At 35.9% G+C, this 23,870-nt stretch overlaps 2 protein-coding genes across 2 annotated transcripts; both read left to right on the top strand.

Annotated features, from left to right (window-relative positions):
• The first annotated feature begins 8,006 nt into the window (after nucleotides 1-8,006).
• Nucleotides 8,007-10,606, top strand: mul1 (mitochondrial E3 ubiquitin protein ligase 1). Its single transcript, XM_077218727.1, has 5 exons — nucleotides 8,007-8,053; nucleotides 8,524-8,651; nucleotides 8,742-8,829; nucleotides 8,997-9,117; nucleotides 9,804-10,606. The coding sequence occupies exons 2-5, from the start codon at nucleotides 8,532-8,534 to the stop codon at nucleotides 10,531-10,533; spliced, it is 1,059 nt and encodes a 352-aa protein (XP_077074842.1). The 5' UTR covers nucleotides 8,007-8,053; nucleotides 8,524-8,531; the 3' UTR covers nucleotides 10,534-10,606.
• Nucleotides 10,607-15,606: 5,000 nt separating this feature from the next.
• On the top strand, nucleotides 15,607-18,503 carry camk2n1b (calcium/calmodulin-dependent protein kinase II inhibitor 1b). The gene is made up of 2 exons (XM_077218737.1): nucleotides 15,607-16,041; nucleotides 17,184-18,503. The coding sequence occupies exons 1-2, from the start codon at nucleotides 15,873-15,875 to the stop codon at nucleotides 17,252-17,254; spliced, it is 240 nt and encodes a 79-aa protein (XP_077074852.1). The 5' UTR covers nucleotides 15,607-15,872; the 3' UTR covers nucleotides 17,255-18,503.
• The last annotated feature ends 5,367 nt before the right edge of the window (nucleotides 18,504-23,870 follow it).

Here is a 23,870-nt window from a genome sequence, read left to right as displayed (position 1 = left end):
ATAGCTCAAACATACGGTTAGGGGTTTGTTCAAATCTCTAATCTTAAAGGTATAGCGGAGGATTTTCTTTTTCCGGGTGGGTAGCCTATACTATTGGTCCACCTAAGTGTCAATCATTCTGGTGATATGTTTACGTAAGGCCGTCGTAAGTGCTCGTCCCTTCTGTGCATATGCACTTTCAGGTGTATTATGTGTGATGAGTTACGGTTTCAGCCATTCCTTTGAAAATGGCTGAGGGTCAAAAGAGAAAAAATGTATACGAAGTGTATGATAAGAAGAGAAAGGCCGCAGAATATAGAAACATGACCAGAGTGATTTTGGGTGAATATTTCACACGCTGGCATGCACTAAAAGCACAGGTTGGGCTTCCCACAGATGCCGCAGTCGCGAAGATTCTACTAGACAGGTAAAGTTTGTCATAATATTTGGAGAAATCCATTTAAAATCACAGCTAGTAAAAGTTAATGTAAGCTATGATTAGCGATGCTAGCCCTGGCACAAGTCATGCACCGCGTAGACACGTTAAACATCTCAATTTGTCTAAAGTAGCCTTGTGACCAAATGGTATTACGCTGAAATATTCCAAAACCTTGTGTGTTCATTTTCGATAATTACAATGTGTTCACCATAGTATTTATTACACAAATGCAACAAGCTACTTCTCCATTGCATATCATGTCTTGAGTCCTCGGTCACTCAACACGTTTAATAGGCGTTTCCTCTCGGGAGAAAATAGAGTGTTGCGCATGTGCATTTTTAAAAAAATTGGAGAGGGCGGGTCCTCTCTAAAATTCGGAAAGATCCTCCGCTATACCTTTAAGTATTAAACACGTAACTCATCCAACAATGATCAAGCACACTTGAATCATACCTCAAAAAACATTTCTAATCAATATGACTTAAAGGGGTCATCCGATGCAAAATTCACTTTTATATGGTTTGCATATAAATGTGTCTTTGCAGTGTGTGGACACAACCACCATACAATGAAAAAAATCCATTCACTCCTTTTTTTTTAATCCTCAAAAAGCCTAAGACTCTCAATAATCAAGCCATTTGGATTTTCTGAGCAATATGATGTCATATTTCTCTTGCTCCGCCCACAACCGCTAATGGACTTTCCTGAATTAGCATATTTACACCCTCAGACATTTGTATACTGTCCACCACTTTGTGTCTTGTGTGGACACCCCCCACAGATGGGGGCAGTTGCTCATTATCATTTAAAGAGACATGCACCGAAACGGGTGCAGCAAAAAAAACAGAGCTGTTTTTGAGGAGGTAAAAAGGGTTTTGTTTTACACAACCATTGAGGAATTTTAACCAAAGTGTGTTACAAACTTTACATGAAGACCCTAAAGAATCACACCAACTTGTGGAAAACGGGCATCCGATGACCCCTTTAAAATTTCGCCTGGCTTATCTTAAAACAGATGCAGTGAAATGAATATTCTGGCCAATATGATAATTACTTTCCATGCTATGACTGAAAACTAATAAATAAATAGTTAAACTAAACTGAATAATTTCGCATGCCACAAGTGAAAAGAAATTGCATTAGCAATAGAGCTGCACTAATTAAATTTAAAAATATGTTCTCTTTATAGTATGCACATGGGTAGTATTTGTCACGCCTGCCATGGAGTGCCTGTGAAAGCCACCAGAAGATACTCCTCCCAAGTCCTTTGCCATTCCATTATGAACTACATTTCCCATAAACCTTTGTCTGGACTTATTATCGTGTGATTACACCCACCTGTGTGTTATTAGCTTGTTATTGTCTGTGTATATAAGCCCTGTGTCTTCTTCTCAATCTTTGCGAAGTCTTGCTACTGTATTTCTGAGCGCTCTCTCTTGGGTCCCTTGTCATGATTTATGGTCTTGCTCTCCTGCTCATTTCCCTGTTGGCCTGTGTTGTGGACTTTGTCATTGTTTGCCTTGGTTATGACCCCCTGTCTGTTACATGGATTATGATTTTTGGATTACAACAATAAAACTGCATTTGGATCTTCACCCAAGTCACGGAGCAGTTTGTGACAGTATGAATGAAATTCGGACGTACTACATCCGCCATGTTGTAACTGTCACGTGACCTACCAGCGTCAGTTGCGTTGCTTCACTTTACATTCATAAATTTCCTCCCGTGAGAGAGTAAACTGTCCATCGAATGTGCACTACAGAATCTCTGTGGAAGTAGCAGGTCATCCGAGGACTTTTCCCCTAATGTTTTTCCAATACCATGAATTCAGACACTACTCTTTTGGTGTACTGTTTTTTGCATATTATATAGGGAAGTATTCGATTTTGGATGCAACCTAAATCAGCATAAACACACATCTCCTCATTTTGTTTCTACAGAACACTAAACTGTCAGGCCCTTTTTGTTAAATTGTTCCCCACAGACAGCAGCCATCTAATCAAATCAGCGTCGGCTGTTCTTAATAAGCCAATACAGAGTCATGTATCAAAGGCTTTAGGCAGAACGAAAGGGAAAAGGGGTCGATCTCATAGATGTGTGATTTATGGCCGAACACAAGGCCTGTGGACTGCTCGCTGTAAAGAATGAGCTGGCCTGATAAGAGTCCTCTAGAAACTGGAGCCAGCGCCAAGAGCTGAGCAATACCTGCAACTACACAAAGACGTACTCAACGAATATAAAGCAGCCCCAGAGGGTTGTATCATTTACTTTAAAAGAGATTATTCACTTGTTCTTTTCTCCAATGAATTGTCATTGCATTATGAAATGTCTAAGAGTTGTTATGTAAGAGCTATTATTCCTTATTGCTACATTGTGAATAAATAAAAATGTGATAAATTAGACTTTGTTGATCAGCACAAACTAAGTGGCCTTAGTTTTTGATTCATTATTTTATGTAGCTATGGTTTGCTGCTATTGGTCTAATGGAGAGCGTAGACCATATCTTAATGCAATGTTTGACTGAATTCAGCTGTTTGATGATGCAGCATAATTTCTGCCCCCTAACTTCCTCTTCATCAGCAGTACATTGGAAATTAAATGAAAAACAAACATTAAACAGCGTTGCGTATTATGACACAAAATGTCCAAGAAGTTGGCCTGATTTAGCCTTTTTTGCATATTCACTATGTAAGGCTACGAATGCAAATGAGGCTCTCTGCTGAAGTTTGTAGAGAGCGGAGCCAACAAGAATCATTATTCATTCTTTGAAGAGGCTCTCCGATCACATCATGGCTCACGATAAATGACCAAACTTTAAGTACCGATGATGGATGTTGGTCATCATTCAGTTTTTGGGTGACAATGCAGGACAAAGAATGCATACAATATAAAATACTAAAATTCTCTTATGCGTCTACTACTCATTTTCTACATAGTTTTGACAGTTAATCATGTTTGATTTCTAAGAAACTTGGTCATGATGCATTACGGTGCTGAAGTTTTTCATTATTTAGTGTGGGATTTTGCAACAGGCAGCAAAACGGTATTATGAAAAATAACCATTTATTAGTAGAGTACAGATTTTGTGCTGTAGTGAAAGACTTAACAATATTTTTATTTTATTTATTATCGATTGAAAGAGTATGGTATATAGTCCCACTTTATATTAAGTGGCTTTAATTACTATGTACTTACATTGAAACTAATAATTTGATACAATGGACTTATTGTGTACATACAGTACATGTTTTTACATTGTACTTATATTTTAAAAATTCCTGCATGTAATTACAGCTGTAATTACACTTTGGACCCTTCCCTTACCTCTTAACCCACCCTTAAAACTACTCATACCACTACACCTGTCCCTACCTTGCCCGTATTAAACCTCAATAGCAGCAAAAGTGTTTTACAATACAACATGAACACAATAAGTACATTGTACATACTTTTCACTGCAAGTACATAATACTTAAAGCCACTTAATATAAAGTGGGACCCAATTTTTTACATATATATATTATTTTTTTTAAGAACAGATTTATTTGAAATAGAAAGCTTTAGTAACATTATAAATGTCTTTACTGTAAATTCTGATCTTCCCTCCCACGTCCCATATTGTTTCCATCACAAATGTACTGTTTAGCATCATCATGTAAATACTGGAAACATTCTGTAATTTTAGTTTAAAGCATGAGTGTGTGAGATGTATGTACATCAGCATCCCTGTACACCTCCATCTATGCGCTCTACGGCACTAATGCAGACACATCTGGTATCCAGCACTTCCCGTTTGTTGCCCGCCTGCCCATCTGTCTACACTTTTTCTAATCCATGCTTGAGTGGGCACTGTGTTTCTTCACTGAGTCTCTTCAGGGGTAAGGAAACTACACAAACAGTTTGCTCGTTCTCTCAACAAGGTGTGTAATGTCGAAGCTGAGGCCTGAGGCGGGAGCTCTGGTGAGTCAGATGTTGATGTGGAAAGGACATTTCTCCCATGTTTCTGGCTTCTGCTTGATGTTCACATTAGTCAGCCACCACTGAACAACACATCACTTTCTTTCAGGTGAACAACCCATCTAGATTAAGTTATTGGTGTTTTTTAGGAACTTATTAAATGTCTCTGAATTGCCTGACAAACTCACTCTACTGTATTTTAGACCTCTCCTCTCAAATGCTATATTTATAATTCTTGCACAACAACACTGTGCGGGATGATATCCCTCAAAGATTCTTTGGTGTTTGTTCAAAACTCAAACCCATAAACCCATCAAACTACTGCAATAATTCATCCAAATCACTTAAAGTCACCATGTAGTCAATCATTTTTTCCTTGAAAAAAAACTTTAACTTAAAATACCTTGAATGTAACTACACCTTTGCCTCATTTAGTATATGCTGTTCTATGAATATGCAAATGAGCCCCGCCTGCACTCACTCACACCAGCTCAGAGATCCACTCGTTGACGATCACGCGTTGACCTGATTGGTTACAAGGTAGTTTGTGTCGTCAGAAACACCAGCGATTTCAAACCACGTTTTTGAGACTGTCTTTGGTTCACTCAGTTTTAAGGAGAAAATACTCAGCAATGCTGTCGACCTATGAATTTGCACATGGTTTGTCTTAAAGCATATCAAAAACACCACATAGACATATAAACTACATTTAAAAGCTGGGTTTTCACCACAGGGTATATACAGACTCCATTCACATTGTGTTGAAGATAACTGATTGTAAATAAGAGATTGACTTATACTGCTTTTTTTTTGACACAATAACTAAATGATCATTAGACTACAACAATAAAAACATAATCAGCATTATATTCTTTATAAACATTAATAATAATAGCTAAATGACAACATAACCTGCATTATATTATTTATTAATGTTGTTATCTTTATTATTAAAAGAAGTAATGATAATAAAAATCTTTTCTTGCAATCTAAATGTTTAAAAATGTACTTTCATCTTTGTGTTGGGCTCTGTCTCACTGTTAAGCTACACATTTGTCACTTCAAAATGAATGGCTATTATTTAAAAAGTTTTGTAAATATCCAAAAAACATGTTTAAAAAATTACTTTACCTGTGATTATTAGAATTGGATGATTTTTTCTAAAAAAAAACCTCCTAATAGTGCCAATAAAACTGATATTCAATACCCTTATGATTAAGATGAAAAGTGTAGATATCTGACAAACAAAGAAATACAAATATTAAAAAATCTCTAATGTAAATCTTATACTTGAAAATCTATGTAAAGATTAGATAGCTTGACCTCCTTCATATAATTCAATTAACCTAATCTATAAAAAATATTATAAATGTAAGGATATTTCTGTGTAAAATCAAATTGGATAAGTCACATTTAATATATGCACTTATATCACATTCTAGATAACACTTAACCGTGGTAAAATCATGGCAGCATGAGGTCTCAAAAGCCTTTGTTTTAGCATATAATAATTTATAATTTAATGCTTGGTAAAATGTTAGCCTGTTGTATGCTAAGTTTTTCTGTTATCAAATTCTGCAGGTGATCTTACACAAAAAGCATCCCATCAGCATGCTCATTTTTTTCATTGCAAGCAGTTGCAAGCATTCTATAGCAAAACTAAAATTATAATTTATTTTCCATTTCTATTGTGCACAGCTCATCAATCATCAAACCGCTTTTAACTGTCATCATTAAATCATCTGTCTTAAGTTTAATGATCTATATAGAGCCTGTTTTACACCCTGTGGGATATCATTATAATTTTCCTCGGTGAAAAGTTTATTAATATTCAAATAGGCTTTTCATCAACAAGAGCTGCTGGGTTTTTATCCCATGAATTAGTGAGAATAAGAGCGAACTGTGCATTTGTGGTGCTGAAGATGAGATTAGAGTTCTTTATGAATGGATCATCCATGAAACTCTGATGAATAGTTATTTACTATTTACTCTGTGGCTGTCAGTATTTGTAATGCAAATTTACATAGAGCTTCATGCTGTTGACTTTTGACAAAGGTCTTGCAGTTTATTAATGATCCAGTCATGCTGTTTCTTTCAGAAGAATGAATTATATGTTTGCAATAACTCAATGGTCCATTGTTGATAGGGAGAATATGAATATTAGTTATTTGTCTGGGTTTTCTCTGAGCATGACTCAACACTGACATCTACAGTAATACAGCTGGTTTGCAGGTTTGCAGTGTCATCAAAGGCAAGCGGAAGCAAGTTAAAGGGATAGTTCACCCCAAAAAAATTTGTCATCATTTACTCACCCTCAAGTTGTTCCAAACCTGTATGAATTTCTTTCTTCTGCTGAAAACAGAAGAAGATATTTTGAAGAATAGTATGGGGAATAATTCTATGGAAGACAATGGGGCCTGTCAACTGTTTGGCCACCAACATTCTTCAAAATATCTTCAAAATAAAGAAAGAAATTCATACAGGTTTGGAACAATAAAAGCATAAGGGTAATTAAATAATGACAGAATTTTCGTTTTTGGGTGAACTGTCGCTTTAATATTTCGACAAAATAAACGACTGACCAACAACTAACTGGAGGGGAAAAAAACAAACATAACAAATAATAAACTACTACCAAACTTTTGAAAAAAGTTTGGTAGTAAAAAAAAAAAAATGTTGTTGAAAAAAAAGTCTCTCAGATAAGGGCAGAACCATGACATGTCTTATTATTTCCCCCAAAATAAAACATAACAAGCTTTTAACTAGGCTAATTAAATTCCCCGATCATACTTACATTTATTGTATGAATTTACTTTGATCAAGTCTAGACTGAAATGGCTTCACATGTAAGCTTGCAAAACATTTTTAGCTAAATATGTCCATTTCATTTAATTTACCTTAATCTTTACTGTTTGTAGTAGCTGGCGGAAGATTAGTCTCTTGCATTCACATTGGTCGAACTTGTTTTCGTGCCTTTACCTGTAAATATAAAGGCAGGCCTTTAGGAGAAGTTTTAATGAGATATAGTTGATAGACGATATAACTACACCTAGACAAGTTATCACTAATCTCATTCTAATGATTAAATCTTAATGCTATATTTAGAAAAAAGTGTGTATTTTAACATCTAAGTGTTACAGATGAAAAAAATTATCTATTTTTTTTTAAGTCTCGTGATCACATGGCTAATCAAGCTAACTCGTGTCTTTTAAACAAGCAGTCATAGTCAAATAGTCAAATTCCAAAATTCTCCAGATCAGGACTGTTTAAAAAAATAAAAGATTTAAACCAGATTTGCCAAAACAAAATATCACTATCATTTTTGATGAAAATTTCCATTATAAAACCAGAAGATTACATTCTATATAAAACACCCATACATGACTGAATAACAAACTACAATATTCCTATTGGATTTGGTATTTTCTGCACGTCTTTGGAATTTATTTTTAAAAAAACTGGATTTGGTTTTATTTATTTATTTATTTATATAAAGTTTTCTTCTAAATATTATAGTGTAGATCTGTAGCTATTTAAAATAGCATTGATTGCATGGATTAATATTTTAAATATATTTTTATATCGTATTTTCAAATTCGACTTATCAGAAAAGGCTTTTATTTTGAAGGGGGCTGAGCTGACAGCGAGTTGTACAACAGCAGCACAGTTTTAGAGAAGGTAGTCAAGTAATAACACTTTTCTTTGTTGCATGTTTGTTCTGTTGAACACTAAACTTGAACGGTACCCTTTTCAGCCTCAAATAGCGCCATATTCTAAAATGATAAAAAAAAGGTTTTGCGTTTTCAGAGCGCATATTTAAGTTTGTTGTTATCGGAAGGCATTGCTAGCAGTTCAGGCTAATTAATAGCCGTTTTGTTTTTATATAAGTTACTTACAATATCTGTGTAAAAATACTTTAAAGTAAGACATAATATTGTTTGTTTAATTTTTCTATGATACAATAAATATTTTACACAGTAAATAAAAAGGTTTAAGCCTTTTGAAGAACACCTAAATGAAAAGGTAGGAATGGGTTGACTTGGAGAATGTTTGTCTTGTCCATTGCAGCTTTATCGTCGATGTTTAGTATGTAGACTAGAGTTGTATTGTGAGCTGTTGTTCATTGTATTTTTTCAGCTGGTCTGTAGATTGAAGGATGGATGCCAGTGGCAGACCCTCCACAGCACAGATTGTTTTGCTGGCCACTAGTTCGGCTCTAACTGCTGTCTTGTACACCATATACAAGAAGAAATCGAGCCATGTGGCTAGATTAAGGGTAAGAAAACAACCCTGGTGTATTTCTTTTAATAACACCACCACTTGAAGACGTAGCCTAGATCATAGTTAAACCTGACCTGTGTAACAGGAGGCCAAGATGATGTCATTAAATCCAGATCTGAAAACTATCCTCAATGAAGCACCAGGAAAATGTGTTCCTTATGCAGTTATTGAAGGTATGGCTTCTGAGATTAATCCAGTGTTGCTGGTGGTCAAACCGGCTGATGTTGATACAATATGATTGACCCGCTATAATAAAGACATGCTGTAAAATAATAAGAGGACACTACCAAAAGTAGGATTAATGGGTGTTAATGTTAGTGTTTTATTCATACGTGTATAGGTGTTGTGCGCTCAGTGAAGGAGACCTTGAACAGCCAGTTTGTGGACAACTGTAAAGGAGTCATCGAGAGGTTGACCCTAAAGGAGAAGAAGATGGTGTGGAATCGCACAACAAATCTGTGGTACTTGTTCTGAATATGTAAAACTGTCCATTAATACTATTATATAATCTATACAATGATATATTGTCAATTACACTATCAGTGTTTTGTTTTTATAATTTTAGTTAATATAAAATATGTATAATAATATTTTGTTTTTAATCATTATACTTTAAGTACACTTTAAATAATTAATTGTACCTACATATTTGTCAAATATTTAGGTAATAAATATTATTTTATTGTTTTAATATTTAAAATAATGTGTATATTAATATTTAGTTTTAATAATTACGCTATTTCAATTGTTCGTCTTTATATTTGCATACGTATTTATGTCAATATTTAGATTATAGTTTAAATATGTATTGTTTTAACATTGAAATAATTCTTATAAAATTTCGTTTTTAATAATTATAATATACCATAATTTAATTAAATCTCTATATTTACCTTCATATTTTTTTAATAATTAGATAATACTTTAAATATTTATTGTTTTAATACAACAATCATTTTTATAATCTATAATTGTAATAGTTTTTTATATTCTAAACATTAAAAATATTTAACTTATATATATATATATATATATATTTATATGTATTTTAATTTATACTTAAAATTATTCAAGCAAATTATTTTGATTTGATCCTTTAAAATGATATCTTTATTTAATTCACTGTGCCAATACATCTTTCTTTTAGGAATGATTGTGAAAAGCTCATCCACCAACGCACCAACACCGTGCCCTTTGACCTGGCCCCGCATGATGACACCATTCCCACAACAGTGCGAGTGGTCCGTCCACTCGATGCAGCTGAACTGGACCTGGAGACCACCTATGAGAACTTCCACCCCTCCCAGCAGTCTCTGACCAACGTCATCGGTCACTTCATCAGCGGCGAGCGGCCGCAGGGCATCCAGGAGACGGAAGAAATGCTGCGTCTGGGTGCCAGCATGACTGGCGTAGGGGAGCTGGTGCTCGACAACAACCTGGTTCGTCTTCAACCCCCTAAGCAGGGCCTGCGGTACTTCCTCAGCCGCCTGGACTACGACACGCTCCTGAGTAAGCAAGAGGGTTACCTGCGACTCTGGAGGGTCTTGACGGTGCTGTTTGGCTTGACTGCCTGTGCCACGCTATTCTACATGCTGTGGCGACAGTACGTGCTGCGCAAGGAGCGGAGGAAAGAGCGCAGCGTACTGGACGAGTACAGAAAGTGGCACAGCAGACGTTTAAAGGAGCTCGACCTGGCGGAGGGTGATGTGTCTCCTACTATATGCACAATATGCCTGAGTCACGAGCGCTCCTGCGTGTTTCTAGAGTGCGGTCACGTGTGCACCTGTGAGGAATGCTATAGGGCCCTCCCCGAACCTAAGAAGTGCCCCATATGCAGGGCTAAAATAGACAGGATTGTCCCTCTGTATAACAGCTAGAGGTCTTATTATGAATATGCATTATGCTCTTTAAAATGAGTGACTTTGAGGGCAGGTTTTTGGATGTGAGCAGAGCTTTCTTCTATAATTTTTTTATATATATATATATATATATATATATAAAAGCTCTTATTTTAGGACCATTAGGATTTTTTGCATTGTTTATATTTTTTGGTTCACGTTCATTTCTTTCTACTGCAATATAGTATTTTTTGATTACAGTAAAAACTACAATAATACAGATTTTATTTTGTATTAAAAAAGGTAAACGCAATACATTGGTTTAAAAAAAATATATATGTTTTTACTTAACACTTACACTTTGCAAGTATATAAGGTTTGTGCTTGAAAATGTTACAGAACCTAATGGTCTTAAAAAAAAAATTCATTTTCTTTATGTAAAATAAAGTTTTATTTTGGGGTTAAATATTGACATGCTCGCTTTAAGACATGTTAGTTGGATGCCAGTTATGTCGTGTCCTATCATTATTTTTACTTTTCATTTTAATTGTTTTTATTTTTTGTTGTTGTTTTTTTTTTGTAAGAATATGGCGGGAGATTTAAAGCTTTAACCTGATTTATTAAAAGGGAATTTGTTAAACCTAATCAGTTTGTTCTTTCTTTGTTCTTCAGTATGGTTTAATATTAGCTATGCATAATTTACAAATAATAAAATGATATAAAGAATAAATAAGGAATGTTTTTTCTGTAGTGGATCAGTCTGTGTGATCTGAATTTGCCAATTGTCAATGTTTACTTCCACGTACCAGTTGTGTATGTGTGAGAGTGACATTACTTTGCACAACAGGAGATAAATATATACTAGTTTAACTTTAGAAGGCCACAATGAAGTACTAAAAGTCTAACAATAGTCGGTAAAGCCAAACAGAATTAAACCACTGACTATTTAGAATTATATATTGTAACTATATGTGTTTCCTAATTGAACTGGAAAGGTCCAAATGAAGGTGGAAGCTTATTAAACATTTTTTTAATGTTCAAACAGATTTTTAACTACTAAGCTACATTGGCAAAAACAAATGGAAAGGGGAGGAGCCATAGCTTGCAGCTGATATTTATCTGACTGGCGTCTGCCTGGTCTCTGAACTAACTGTAATTTGCATCCTTTTGTATATCAGTTTTTCCAAATATTTCCAGCCTGAACACATTTAACCAGTTTAGTCTTCCAGCCTAAACACATTCTGCCATCATCATCCTTTTAAATTACACCACCTTTTGTTTACTGTTATTTATAGTTATTGATTATCGTGGATGGAGAGGAGCACGTCTGAGGTGAAGAAAACAGTCATTTAGTCCAGCACAGGGAGCAGATAACCCTCACCAGATGCCGTCTCTACAACTTCTGCACGTTCACATTCAATTTGTACTTGTACAGAAAGTCAAGGAAACCTTGATCGACCTTTTTGTCGACAACTGCAACAGGGTCCTGAAAGAGAAGAAGGTGCTGAATCACGCAACAGATGTCTGGTAAATATTCTACATTTGTATATGCCCATGCCCATTAATATTAAAATTATGGGTTGCACTTTATTTTACAGTTTGTGTACTTACAGTTTACTTGCAAAAGGAAGTACTGGATAATATAAGGTAACTACGTAGGTTAGGTTAAGGGGAAGGTTCAGGATTAGTTATTACCCGGTTATTGTAATTACTGTAATAAGTACATAGTATGGGGACTTTAAAATAAAGTTCTACCTAATTATAAATTAAAATTATTAATATTATGAGTAGCCTATATGGTACTTGGAAGGGTATGAATTCAGTTAAACGTGTGTGTGTGTGTGTGTGTGTGTGTGTGTGTGTGTGTGTGTGTGTGTGTGTGTGTACACAATTGGCAACAGGTTTTCACACTCAAACTGTTCATATCAAGCGTGATGCAAATAGTTGAGATTGTTTGCATATCACTCTGCTATGGAAGCTTGTTTCCACATCACAATAAAAATTTAAAAAAGTAATTACGACTTTTTATCTCACAATTCTGACTCTTTTTTTTTTCTCAAACAATAGTAAAGTCAGAATTGTGTGATATGAAGACGCAATTGCGTGTTATAAAGTCGTGAGATAAAAAATCTGAATTGTGAGATAAAAGAAAGTTGTGAGTTGTTTTCTGCAGAATAACAAAAAAGATAATTTCATAACTTTTTCACTCTGTGTGAATAGATCTATAAGGATCCATAGTTAAGATTATTGTTTGCAATACATATTTGTGTCACCCACCAATCACATTAAAGGAAGTCAAAGACTGCCTTTATGCAAAACACAAACCATGACTAAAATGTAACAGTTATGTATCACTCTCATGTAATTGAAAAATTCATGTAAGTATATGTAAATATGAATGATATAAGAAGATTTGAACATATAAAAATAATAACACTGGTTTGAAAATACTAGTAGTGACACTATTGTTCAAACGATTTTTTTGGAAAGAAATGATTAATTAATTATCTTTCAAATAAAATGCAGAAGAATTAATATACACTACCATTCAAAAGTTAGAGATCTTTTTTGAATGAAATTAATCCTATTATTCAGAAAGCATGCATTGATCAAAAGTGACAGTAAAGGCATTTGTACTAATGTTACAAAAGATTTCTGTTTCATATAAATGTTGTTCTTTTGAATTTTCTATTCATCAAATAATCTTGAAAAAAAGATATCATGGTTACCACAAAAATATTAATCATCACAACTGTTTTCAACAGCAGCAAATCATCATATTATACTGATTTCTCTAGGATCATGTGACACTGAAGACTGGAGTAATGATGCTGAAAATTCAGCTTTGATCACAGGAATGAAATACATTTTAAAATATATTCAAATAGAAAACAGTTATTTTACATGGTAATAATATTTCACAATATTACTGTTTTTACCATATATTTTTATTAGTATCAAATAAATGCAGCCTTTGTGTGAATAAGAGACTCCTTTCAAAAAATCATACCAATCCCAAACTTTTGAACAGAAGATTAAATATAGTTCGACGTTCCCCCTTTAGCTGTTCTAAATTCACTATAAACCTTGCTTTTATAAAACGGTTAGTCCATAAAAATATTTGTTTTCACAGGTGTATGTTTGTAGACTAATTTATAACGGCTTCAAACGAGGCTTGACCAATCAGAATCAAGGGACTGCTACTATCCGTTTTATGATCACATTTTTAAAATGTTCCAACTTTTTGCTCTGCTTGCCTTGTTTGATGCTGATATGACCTTTGACAGCTTGAATAATTAAAAATATTTTTTTATCAAAATCATGCATTTTGACAGCTCGACTGGTGTTGTGTGCAAGATGATGCAAGAGCGCCACCTGGTTTGTGTCCCACCTCTGGACCTCCAGCACGTCCTCCTCAATCTTCTGAAGAAGCAGGAGAGAGACCTGTGGCTCTGCAGGGTCTTGAAGGTGATGCTTGGCCTGTCCGCGTGCGCCATCTTCCTCTACATGCTGTGCGGGAAACCGAGGAGAAGAGTTAGGAAGTTCAGACATATACAGGAGCTCTTTAGAATAATACAATCTGTTAGAGAAGATATCAATGAAGATATCAATTAGATTTTAGATGCTCCTGGTTTAGAAGGGTTGAGGGGATATTCTTTGCTTTCATCTTAATTATTGTTATCTATATTGCGATTAAGAAAAGCTGTATTGGTTATGCATATTTTACAAAGAAATTATAAAAATGTAAACGATTAAAGAACATGTAGATTTCTTTATTTTGCATTAATTGTACATGTAAGCAGAGTACTGTGTCCGACCAGTAGATGGAGATAAATAACTGTCTAGCTTTATCATCACAGTTCAATCTTCTAGGAGGATCACTATGGGTCGTCTATCACTGAGATCAGCCAATTGAGTAAATACATAATTATGACCCTAATAGAGCCGCAGAACTATCAACATAATGCCTTTAAACCATTAAAACCACCAGAAATCTTCAAAAGCTTGAGTAGTAAATACAGATTAAATTGCATAAATCACTACTAAACCAATCATTTATGTTAAGATTGTAATCTAGTAAGTAGCCTATATTGTTATACGAGTATAAAAAGTATATGAGTCAAATGATATGCTTGTTTAGGTGATGCTCTTAAAGGGTTAGTTCACCCAAAAATGAGACTTCTGTCATGCATTACTCACCCTCATGTCGTTCCAGATCGCAAGACTTTCGTTCATCTTCGGAACACAAATGAAGATATTTTTGATGAAATCTTAGATCTTTCTGTCCCTCCATTGACAGCCTGTGCAACAACCACTTTGACGCTTTAAAAGTTCATATATTGATCGTAAAAATAATCCTTAGTTCAGTTGAGTTCGGTTCGGTTAGTTTGGTTGAGCATCTGTATAGATTTGAATAGCTCAGATTTCAATAGCTACATAACTCATGCAATACTAGTCTTATAATCCTAATATTTTCCTTTCCTTTTATTTTCCTTGCCCAGGGCCCACAGATGTAAATTAGCTGCATAGCTAACTCTGGTAGGCCTACATAATAAATAAATATACAAGTTTTGGAGTCGATTTTTTTTTCTAAACTAAACAAAAAATACCAAACACAACAGTCTCTCAGTTCATGAATTTGCCCTTTTCAAACCTACAACCTAAACCATGTCATGCCATTTTAATTATGATATTGTTTTTTTGTATTCATATAAGATGATTTGTTTTTAGGGGGACATCTTAACATGATTCTGTCAAGTGTCTAAGGATGAAAAATAGCCTTTTTGGCTAATTCGTGGCACATTTACAGCCATGTTCAATAAATAAATACATGAATGTAAATAAATAGCCTACATTTGCAAAATGATTTGGGCAGGGAAGCTTCAGACAACATGATACAGCATGAATCAACCGACCCCTATTATTTCACCAGTACTCATGTGTGCAAAGACAAGAATGAACAAGCTTCTGGGTTGGCAATGATGTTCAACCCTAGTGGGATTCAAACCCACATCCTTGTTTTGGACACTATCCACTACACCACAGTACCCAAAAAAAGAGGAGGGGAGGGCGAGTGGAGGAGCTTCTGCGCGTGCCGTGCAGTCTGAGTCTGAGTGACGTCTCTCTGCTCTCTGAGGATCCGTGTGTTGTTGCATCGCTCCTGTTTTGCACCTACATCAGTTTTTCCGAATGACTTCAGCTCATCGCCTGTAAGTAACGACAGGAAAAGTGAAAGTGACTCCCATAGTGTGAAGGTAAAATAAATCTACATCGTATCGTGACAGTTGAGATTCTTGCGCTGCGTTTGCCTGCCTTGCATAGCCCTCCGTCGGTTACCGAGTGTCTTATTATACTGATCGATTATTGTGAACGGAATCATGTCAGAAGTGCTGCCTTACGAAGAGAGCATCTCTCCTTACGGTGATGATGGAGATGAGGAGCAGATATCCCTCACCTGTCGCCTGCAGAACAACAACAGTAACTTCTTCAGTTCTGCGCAGAACAAACGAGCTCCGAAACTCGGACAGATCGGACGCAGTAAGAGAGGTGAGAAAACGATTAAAAAAAAATTACGTTGTCTTTGTGTCGTAGGTGAAATAAAAATAAGTGCTGATTAAAGTCTTAAAGTATATATTAATGTTCTGATATCCAACAAACTACATCAATAGCTAATTAATGCGTCGAAGTAATGCCTCGTTTCCATTACCTTTAAGATACCGATGACTTAAATATGCTAATTTGGGGCATCACGTGATGATGTCAGCGTGATGCGTTTGTATTTACTTGTCTGCCTGTTCATAATTAGACTTCATCTTACGTAATATTGATTTTGCTGTTTGTTGATTGCTAATTGACAATTAGAAACTTTTTCGTTCTTACATATAAAAGCATAGGCTATTACTGAGGAATAGTCCAGATCACAGCTATCAAGCTCCAAAAAGAGCACACACACACACACACACACACACACACACACAAAACATGTTCCGGACAACAGCTATCAAAAATATACCAAATAAGATATAAAATACATATTGTGTATTTTATTTGTCTTAAATGATTCCTCAGTGATGATTCCTGAATAATTACTCATGATAGTTTTGTGAAAGGGACTGAAATGTAAGTCATTATTCACTGATAATGTTCTTGAAGCTCTGAAATCTCAGACTTCAGAAAATGAGATTTAAAGAAATGGCAGGCCAACTTTTGGCTTGCTGTTTGTTTTTTTAGCTTGACAGCAGCATGAACATTTTTTCAGATATTTTATTTTATTTGTCTTTATTTTAATTCATTTCTATTTTAATCCACAGATTGAAAAAAAAATTGTGGATTTATCAAATTTTGAATCACCATTTAACTTTTTGCAGTTCAATTAATTAGTCCCGCAGTGTGACAATTTTTTTTTTTTTGAAGAAGAAGAACAAATATATTATTTTTAATGTGCATCTATCCAGTATTATCAGGTTATGCAAAACAGCATGCATAATTGCTATTGCATAATTTAAATAGTTTTAAAGGAATTTCAGCACGTCATGCTATTGTATTTATTTAAATTAGTCAGTTTCTCTCTTTTTTTCTACAGGCTGCAAAGCCTGACTGTCCTATTCTTGTCAATAAAACTAAAGTCTTGTCATTTCTCCAAGGGCAGCATGTATGACCCCGTGTGCCTCATGTGATTTCTCTTTCAGTTGTAATAGAAGATGACAGAATTGATGAAGTTCTGAACAACACAGCAGAGAAGTCATCAGCGGGAGTGTAACGCTCAAGGACGATGTTAAAGCGGCAGGAAATCGTGGGTTACGTGCATTCTGCATCAAAAGCACTTTGCAGTCCCTCTTAGTATGGGTTGAATTTCACTGTGCGGCAGCAGGCGAGGAGAGAGTCCCTGCTGCGGGCATCCGAACCGAGGAAGCGGGGCTCTGTCTGCTTTCTCTCTTTAAGGGCATGTTTCATATCCCTTCTTATAAAGTGACATCTTACACTGGACATGTTGTTTAAAATACATGTGGAGTTGGTCTGTAGTGGTCCAGATTCAGTTTATATTGTGAGAGGAATGCATTGATATAAATCACAAGCACAAATCTGGCAACTTTTGTTCATTATTTTTGCCGTGAGACTGAGCACACTTCGTTTCTTTTTGTGCACAATGAGAGTGTTTTTCACTTTAAATATCCTTATTATGATCACTTGGATACATATTGTGTTCTTTTGCAGAGATGATGGACCGAGCAAATGCTTTTTTTATAGGATGAGAAAGGAAAGACTACTTTTTTTAAAGCAATTTTTTTCATGTTGAATATTGTACTTTTTTTGTTGTTGTTGATGTGGCTGCAAACTGCCTGCTTAGCCTGAGTTCTAAAGCTTATTTTTATATCAAGGAGCTATTTCTGAAGAGGAAAAAAATGCTTATTTGGGTAATAGTCGTAGCACTTTCAAACGTGGTTGTCAGCTAAATGGATTTTGATCACTTTTGTGCCAAATTTTTGCAAAAATATGCCAGTCGACTTGTGTTTCCGTTCACCCGAGTAATGTGAAGTTTTCCAGGCCTGCCTCTCATATGTTTCAGGGCTTTTCTAACGGCTTTTTTGCATGAGAATGGCACAAATGCCTCCTTCTGTGGCAGTGAACTACTAATATATTTACTGTAATGTTACTTTGAATGACGAACCTCAGACTCTTGAATATTGTGTATGTTGCACTTCTCTATACTGTTAAACAGGGCTATATTTGCAACGAAATGTATGACCAATAAAATGTTCTCTTGGTTGTTTTATCAATTGTAAGGTGGCACTTTTCTAAAACAAATGCTTTCCCATTAAAACAGGCATGTTCGGATATAACAATCAGAGTTGTTCTTGATCACAAGAGCTGTCTGGTCAATAATGAGGAATGCATTTCAGTTGTTTAACCAAATCTCATACGTCGAACGAACATGCTTGAGCTTCCGTTTACCACAACTGATGTGTGAGTTGATGAATGTTAATATGTGAATAAAAGCCTAAATTAAATCTGTTCATCTCATAAAGCGATTGTGTCTCTTCAGAAGTTTTGGACTAAACTGCTCAATTCATATGGATTAGTTTTACAATCTGTTCATGAACTTTTGAACTGTCAGTGACTACGTTTAAATGCAGCCAATAACCCGTTCAAAACCGGGATATTAGCAATAACCCGGTCACGCACGGCCATGTAAAGACCGGCAAAAACCCGAATATGCTCATATCCCGGATTTTAAAAACCCGGATATGATACCTGGCGTACCCCTTTTCTAACCCGAATTTTTGGTCATGTAAACGCGTATCAGCATATCCCCATAATGATTTGTGTTCTGCGCATGTTCTATTCGCAAGGAATCTTGGTCTTTTGAGTAGAGGAACTTCTCGGCGCATACAAAAACCCGCGTGCAGTATACCCGAAGTAAACATGGCGAGACGCAGCACAGCATACATTTGGAGCGAGGTCAGTACCAGCACCAAAGCGCAAACAAAGGCGATCGCTATCTGCCCCGAACTATTCATTATCCGCGTGTTGCTGCTGTTGTTGTCTTTGGATACAGGAAGAAGAATCGGAAATGACGCATATTGCGTCTTAAGGTTGTCCGTACGTCCAGACGCTAACCGTGCGTCGCCGTTTACATTGGGATATTGCAATTCCATGTATACAGGAACAACTCTCACTGCTCACGCATGTAAACGGGTTATTCCTAATGTTTCAGAAACCCGAATAGTGACCTTAACCCGACCAAAACCCAAATATTGGCTGCATGTAAACGTAGTATTGTCAGTTGTGCAGGCCTACCTGTCAATAGAGGGACAGAAACCTCTCAGATTTAATTAAAAAGATCTTCATTTGTGTTCAGAAGATCAACAAAATTCTTACGGGTCTGGAACGACATGAGGGTGAGCAATTACTGACAAAATTTTAATTTTGGGCTGAACTATACCTTTAAAGGAGCTGTATGTAAGAAATTTATTTCAAGTAATCATAAAATGGCCCTGATATGTCACTAGACATTAAGAAATCATTTTCATTTCAAATACTTATATCACTGACAACAGTAGTCCGGCCAGGATATTGTCATTTAAAAAGTGAAGTTGCAGCCCTCAACTGATGTTGATGTTGTCATGTTGTATTTTGGTCTGATGCGCCACCCTCCACCTATCTACCAATCAGTAGTCAGTAGTGTTGCGGCATCCAGGTTGCTAGCTCTGCTAGTTACCACAGCTGCAGCTACAAACGTGTTGGAATCGGATAAAAAAAATGTCTAACGTTGCGAAACCAAAAAAACTCGTTATGAATCCGAAATACTTCGTGACAAAGTCCGAAATAAAACAAGGATCTGTATAGGAGATGCCTTTGAAAGATAAAGACGGCTGAAAACGGAGAAGAATTTGAAGACAGATGCAAACGTTGCTAATTTTCTCCTGGACAGGTAAGATTCATCTATGTTTGGCTAACTTGTACTTGATGTAAATTGACATTTCAAATATTCATGACAGTCGAACAAAGTTATGCATGTTCGTGCAAAGTAACGTTACGTTAGCTCATATGGAGAAGGTGGGTCATCGAATTGAAAAAGAAAGGAATTGTTTGGGTAATAAAAACGGAGAGTCGTTATTACTAACATTAGCAATGCATTTTCAGAGCCCGTTTCTCTGTCATTATGCTGAGACGCTGAGGAAAACAACATTAGCACGCCCATTATTGTTTATGATGCAAGAACTAAAGCCAAAAATAATAGAATGACACGTAATCTTTCACATCACATATTTTAGCGTTATGGACGTGTACTGCAGGGTAGGTTAAAAAATACAGCTGGTCGCTTTCACTTATAGGGTCAGCTAAATGAATAGCTGTATCTTTGATATCGGCTACACACAGTGACAGAGGCTTGTCCTTACGTTAATACTTACCGTTACAAGTTAGACTAACAACTACTGTTCTAACAATGTACTGTCACATACGAGCGTACATCTTTAAGATTATATTTGGCTAAACGCCATTAGTACATTTTTGCGATATATAATTACTTTGCAAAACGTCTCTCATTTGAAGCATAAACATAATTAACAGAAAAAGCTTCTTGTAGCAGCCTACGTTCCTGCTGGATCCTGCAGCCTATCTGGCAACCTCGATGTCAGGGAGGAGGGACAGGGGATACACCGCTCAACAGTAATTTGAAAGTGATTGCAGTACCAGTTGTGGCCACATTCTTACATACGGCTCCTTTAACAAAAAGTTTTTTGTTTTTTTTTACAATGAACGCTTTTGCAGCAAAAGTAGGCTATAAAACAAGGAACTGCACTTAGGTAGATGTTAAAACACACTTTTTCTAAATATATATCATCAAGATTTAAACATTAGGATGAGATTAGAGACAAGACTTGTCTGGGCAAAGTTACACTACCACGACCATATGGAGATTGCTAATGTGACGTCATCGTGACGTATTGCCAGTGGTGAACGCAAAGCATTTTGGGAATCCGCGGCACAGACAGAAGGCGCCAGACTTGATTGCATGGAGGAAAAAACGCAGTGTTCAAGATGCCGTCTACATGCTGTGTTATAAATTGCAATAGTCCTTCTTGCACAGTTTTGAAAACGAACGTTAAGTGTTGTTTTAATGACATGTTTGTGTATGCTCGTAGACAGCCACTCTGAAGCGGTCAGAGGCGATTCTAAAAGATTCAAAAAGTCGAGACAGGACCATCGTCAAAATTCAACCCACCACTCTAACTTAGTTCATCCAAAACAAACTAGAAAATAGACTCAAGTGCTAAATACCTGAATTATCCTTTAAGAACGGATCAATATTTGTTTTCCTTAATTTTAATGAACCCTAACTTTATTCTCATCTGAATGGTAAATAATTGAATTTCGTATAAAATTATACTACCATTAAAAACACATTTGATTTTTTTTAATCAATGTAGAATATGTAACTGCTCTGAAGAAAAGAAATGAAAACCAATGCGATATGATTAATGTCCAAAAGATGTAACCCACAGACTGTTTTGAAATGGGGTTGGATGTTGCTTTTAAAACTGTGTGTGGTTGGTTGGGTGACAGTTGTAGGTTACAAGAGTTTGACAAGAGTTTAGAGTGTGACAAAAGCACAATGTTGTGTTTTATTGCGAGTGAAAGTTACACAAATATAAACACTTTGCAGTTTGAATGATAACCTCTATGAACAAAATGACGGAGTATGTTTTTTTTATGTTTCCAACTTCCACTGTTCGATCGCGCCCGCGCCTCTCCCTCTCTCTCTCACACACACACACACACACAGATCGATCGCGTCTCTCTTGACATGAATTCTGACTGCATGCAGATAGATGAGAGAGAGCGAGGAGTGTGGTGCTTAAAACATTACTTTTGAACGAACGACAGTTTTCTGGTATGGTCCGACAATGTTTTCTTTAGCCCGCTGCATTTAGTAGGATTAGCTTATTCTGTTTTTCACGCTATTTCTATTTTTTTCATGCCTGAACACTAGCCTGCTATGCCAGCCCATGTAAACGGGCCAAACATACCCATAATTCTTTGCGTTCTGATGACGTCGCCGCCCAGTTGGTCACATGTCTTAGCGATCTCTATACAGACAGTAAACCTATGCATGGAGCAAGCGCGACCTACGGGAATTACATCAATATTGCAACCGGAAGTTCCTTTATGCTAAACTTTACGGCTATTTTTTGTGTGTTTTTTTGTTTTTTGGAACAGGATTAATATAGGCTACACCATTCAAAAGTTGAGGTCAGCAAGATTTTTTAAACAAAAAAAATGAATACTATTGTTCAGCAAGGAATCATTAAACTGATCAAAATTAACAACGATTTTTATATTGTCATGAAATATTTCTATTTTAAATAAATATTCATCAAAGAATCCTGAAAAAAAATATCACGGTTTCCACAAAAAAAATTTAAGCAGAAAAAACGTTTTCAATATTGCTAATAATCGAAAAATTTTCTTGAGCAGCAAATCAGAATATTAGAATGATTTCTGAAGGATCATGTCACACTGAAGACTGGAGTAATGTATTGCCATCACAAGAAATATTCTTTTAAATTGTATTCATATTTCAGTGAATTTTTTTTATCAAATAAATGCAGCATTGCTGAGCATAAGTGATTTCTTTCAAAAACGTTAAAAAATCTTGCTATAATGAAAATTTAAGCTTCAGATTTGTGTTTTTTAACCACCGGAATACCTTGCCCACATACAGATTTCCATTGTAGATGTGTTCAGATTGAACCTTCAAATGTATCCTCATCACAATGTCCAGATTCTGCTGAAAGCAACCATGCAGAATGGAAGTTTGGGAATTCCACTTCAGCTCATTAGGACCCCCTGGATGAGCAGGTAATCAGGTGAGAGAAACTATAACATTTCCACCCTATTTTGTCTAAGGAAATGAACCAGAGCTCCTCAAATGAGCGGTTTATATAGAAAACATGAGGCTGCAGGGGAAATCGTAAAGAAAGTACTCAGTGTCTTTGTGTTGCTTTGAAAGGCAGTATGGTACTTGCTCTCTCTCTCCCACATTGCTGAACTCTCTCTACAGTCAGAAGTGAGCTGAATGCATTTAGAAAGCACTAGAATGACTTTGCAAACTGAGTTCAGGTTTTATTTACTTTCATTTTTATTTTAAACTGCAGTGCATAATGAGCAAGAATGTGCTGTTCTTTCTCTGAACATCCCTAATAACACTTACACAACATGCTGATGTAGTTCTTTGTTGGGAAAGTTTTATTGTTGTCATTCACTTACCCGTGGCCACAGAAAGGAATCAGAGATTGTGGGTCACAATCAGTAGAAAGCACCGACACACCAACTCGCAACAAATCGTTCGAAGCTTGTGAACAGTTTTGGAGTGGCTGTGTGCAAGTTCTGCTAATTCACAAGCCGACAAACGTACCTTGCAAAGGTAATTTTAATAATTCAACCAAACATTGAGTGAAAGGCAGTGTTTTAATTAGTGACATTATGAATAGATTTGCTATCCGGCGACTTCTCATCACCATCCTGAACCTGCTTCCCTTTAGGTTTGTACACGCGGAAAAGGGGAAAAAAAATATATTACATTGTCCAGTTTTCTCCCTGAAAAATTCTTGATGCAGCAGGAATGACTTACAATGGCGACATTTTTCACAATCATAACAGAAAATCCAAACACTTAACTCACTATAGCATAAAGGCAGCATTATATCCAAATATGGCGTCTAAACAAAACGGTTACCCAGATAAGGGTAACTGATGTCAGTCTATCGAGTGCAACGGTCTGGTTCCGGATGTAAAAACTTCATTCATTTTCATAGAGATATTGATTTTGAATGATAACTTTTAAACCTTTAAAGACAAACATACTTTGA

This window comes from Siphateles boraxobius, unplaced genomic scaffold, assembly GCF_051911475.1.
Source record: "Siphateles boraxobius isolate OS27281-9 unplaced genomic scaffold, OSU_SipBor_1 77, whole genome shotgun sequence".
In the NCBI taxonomy this organism is placed as follows: Eukaryota; Metazoa; Chordata; class Actinopteri; order Cypriniformes; family Leuciscidae; genus Siphateles; species Siphateles boraxobius.
Note: the sequence above shows the minus strand (reverse complement) of the source record. Positions and strands in the feature narration are given on the sequence as shown.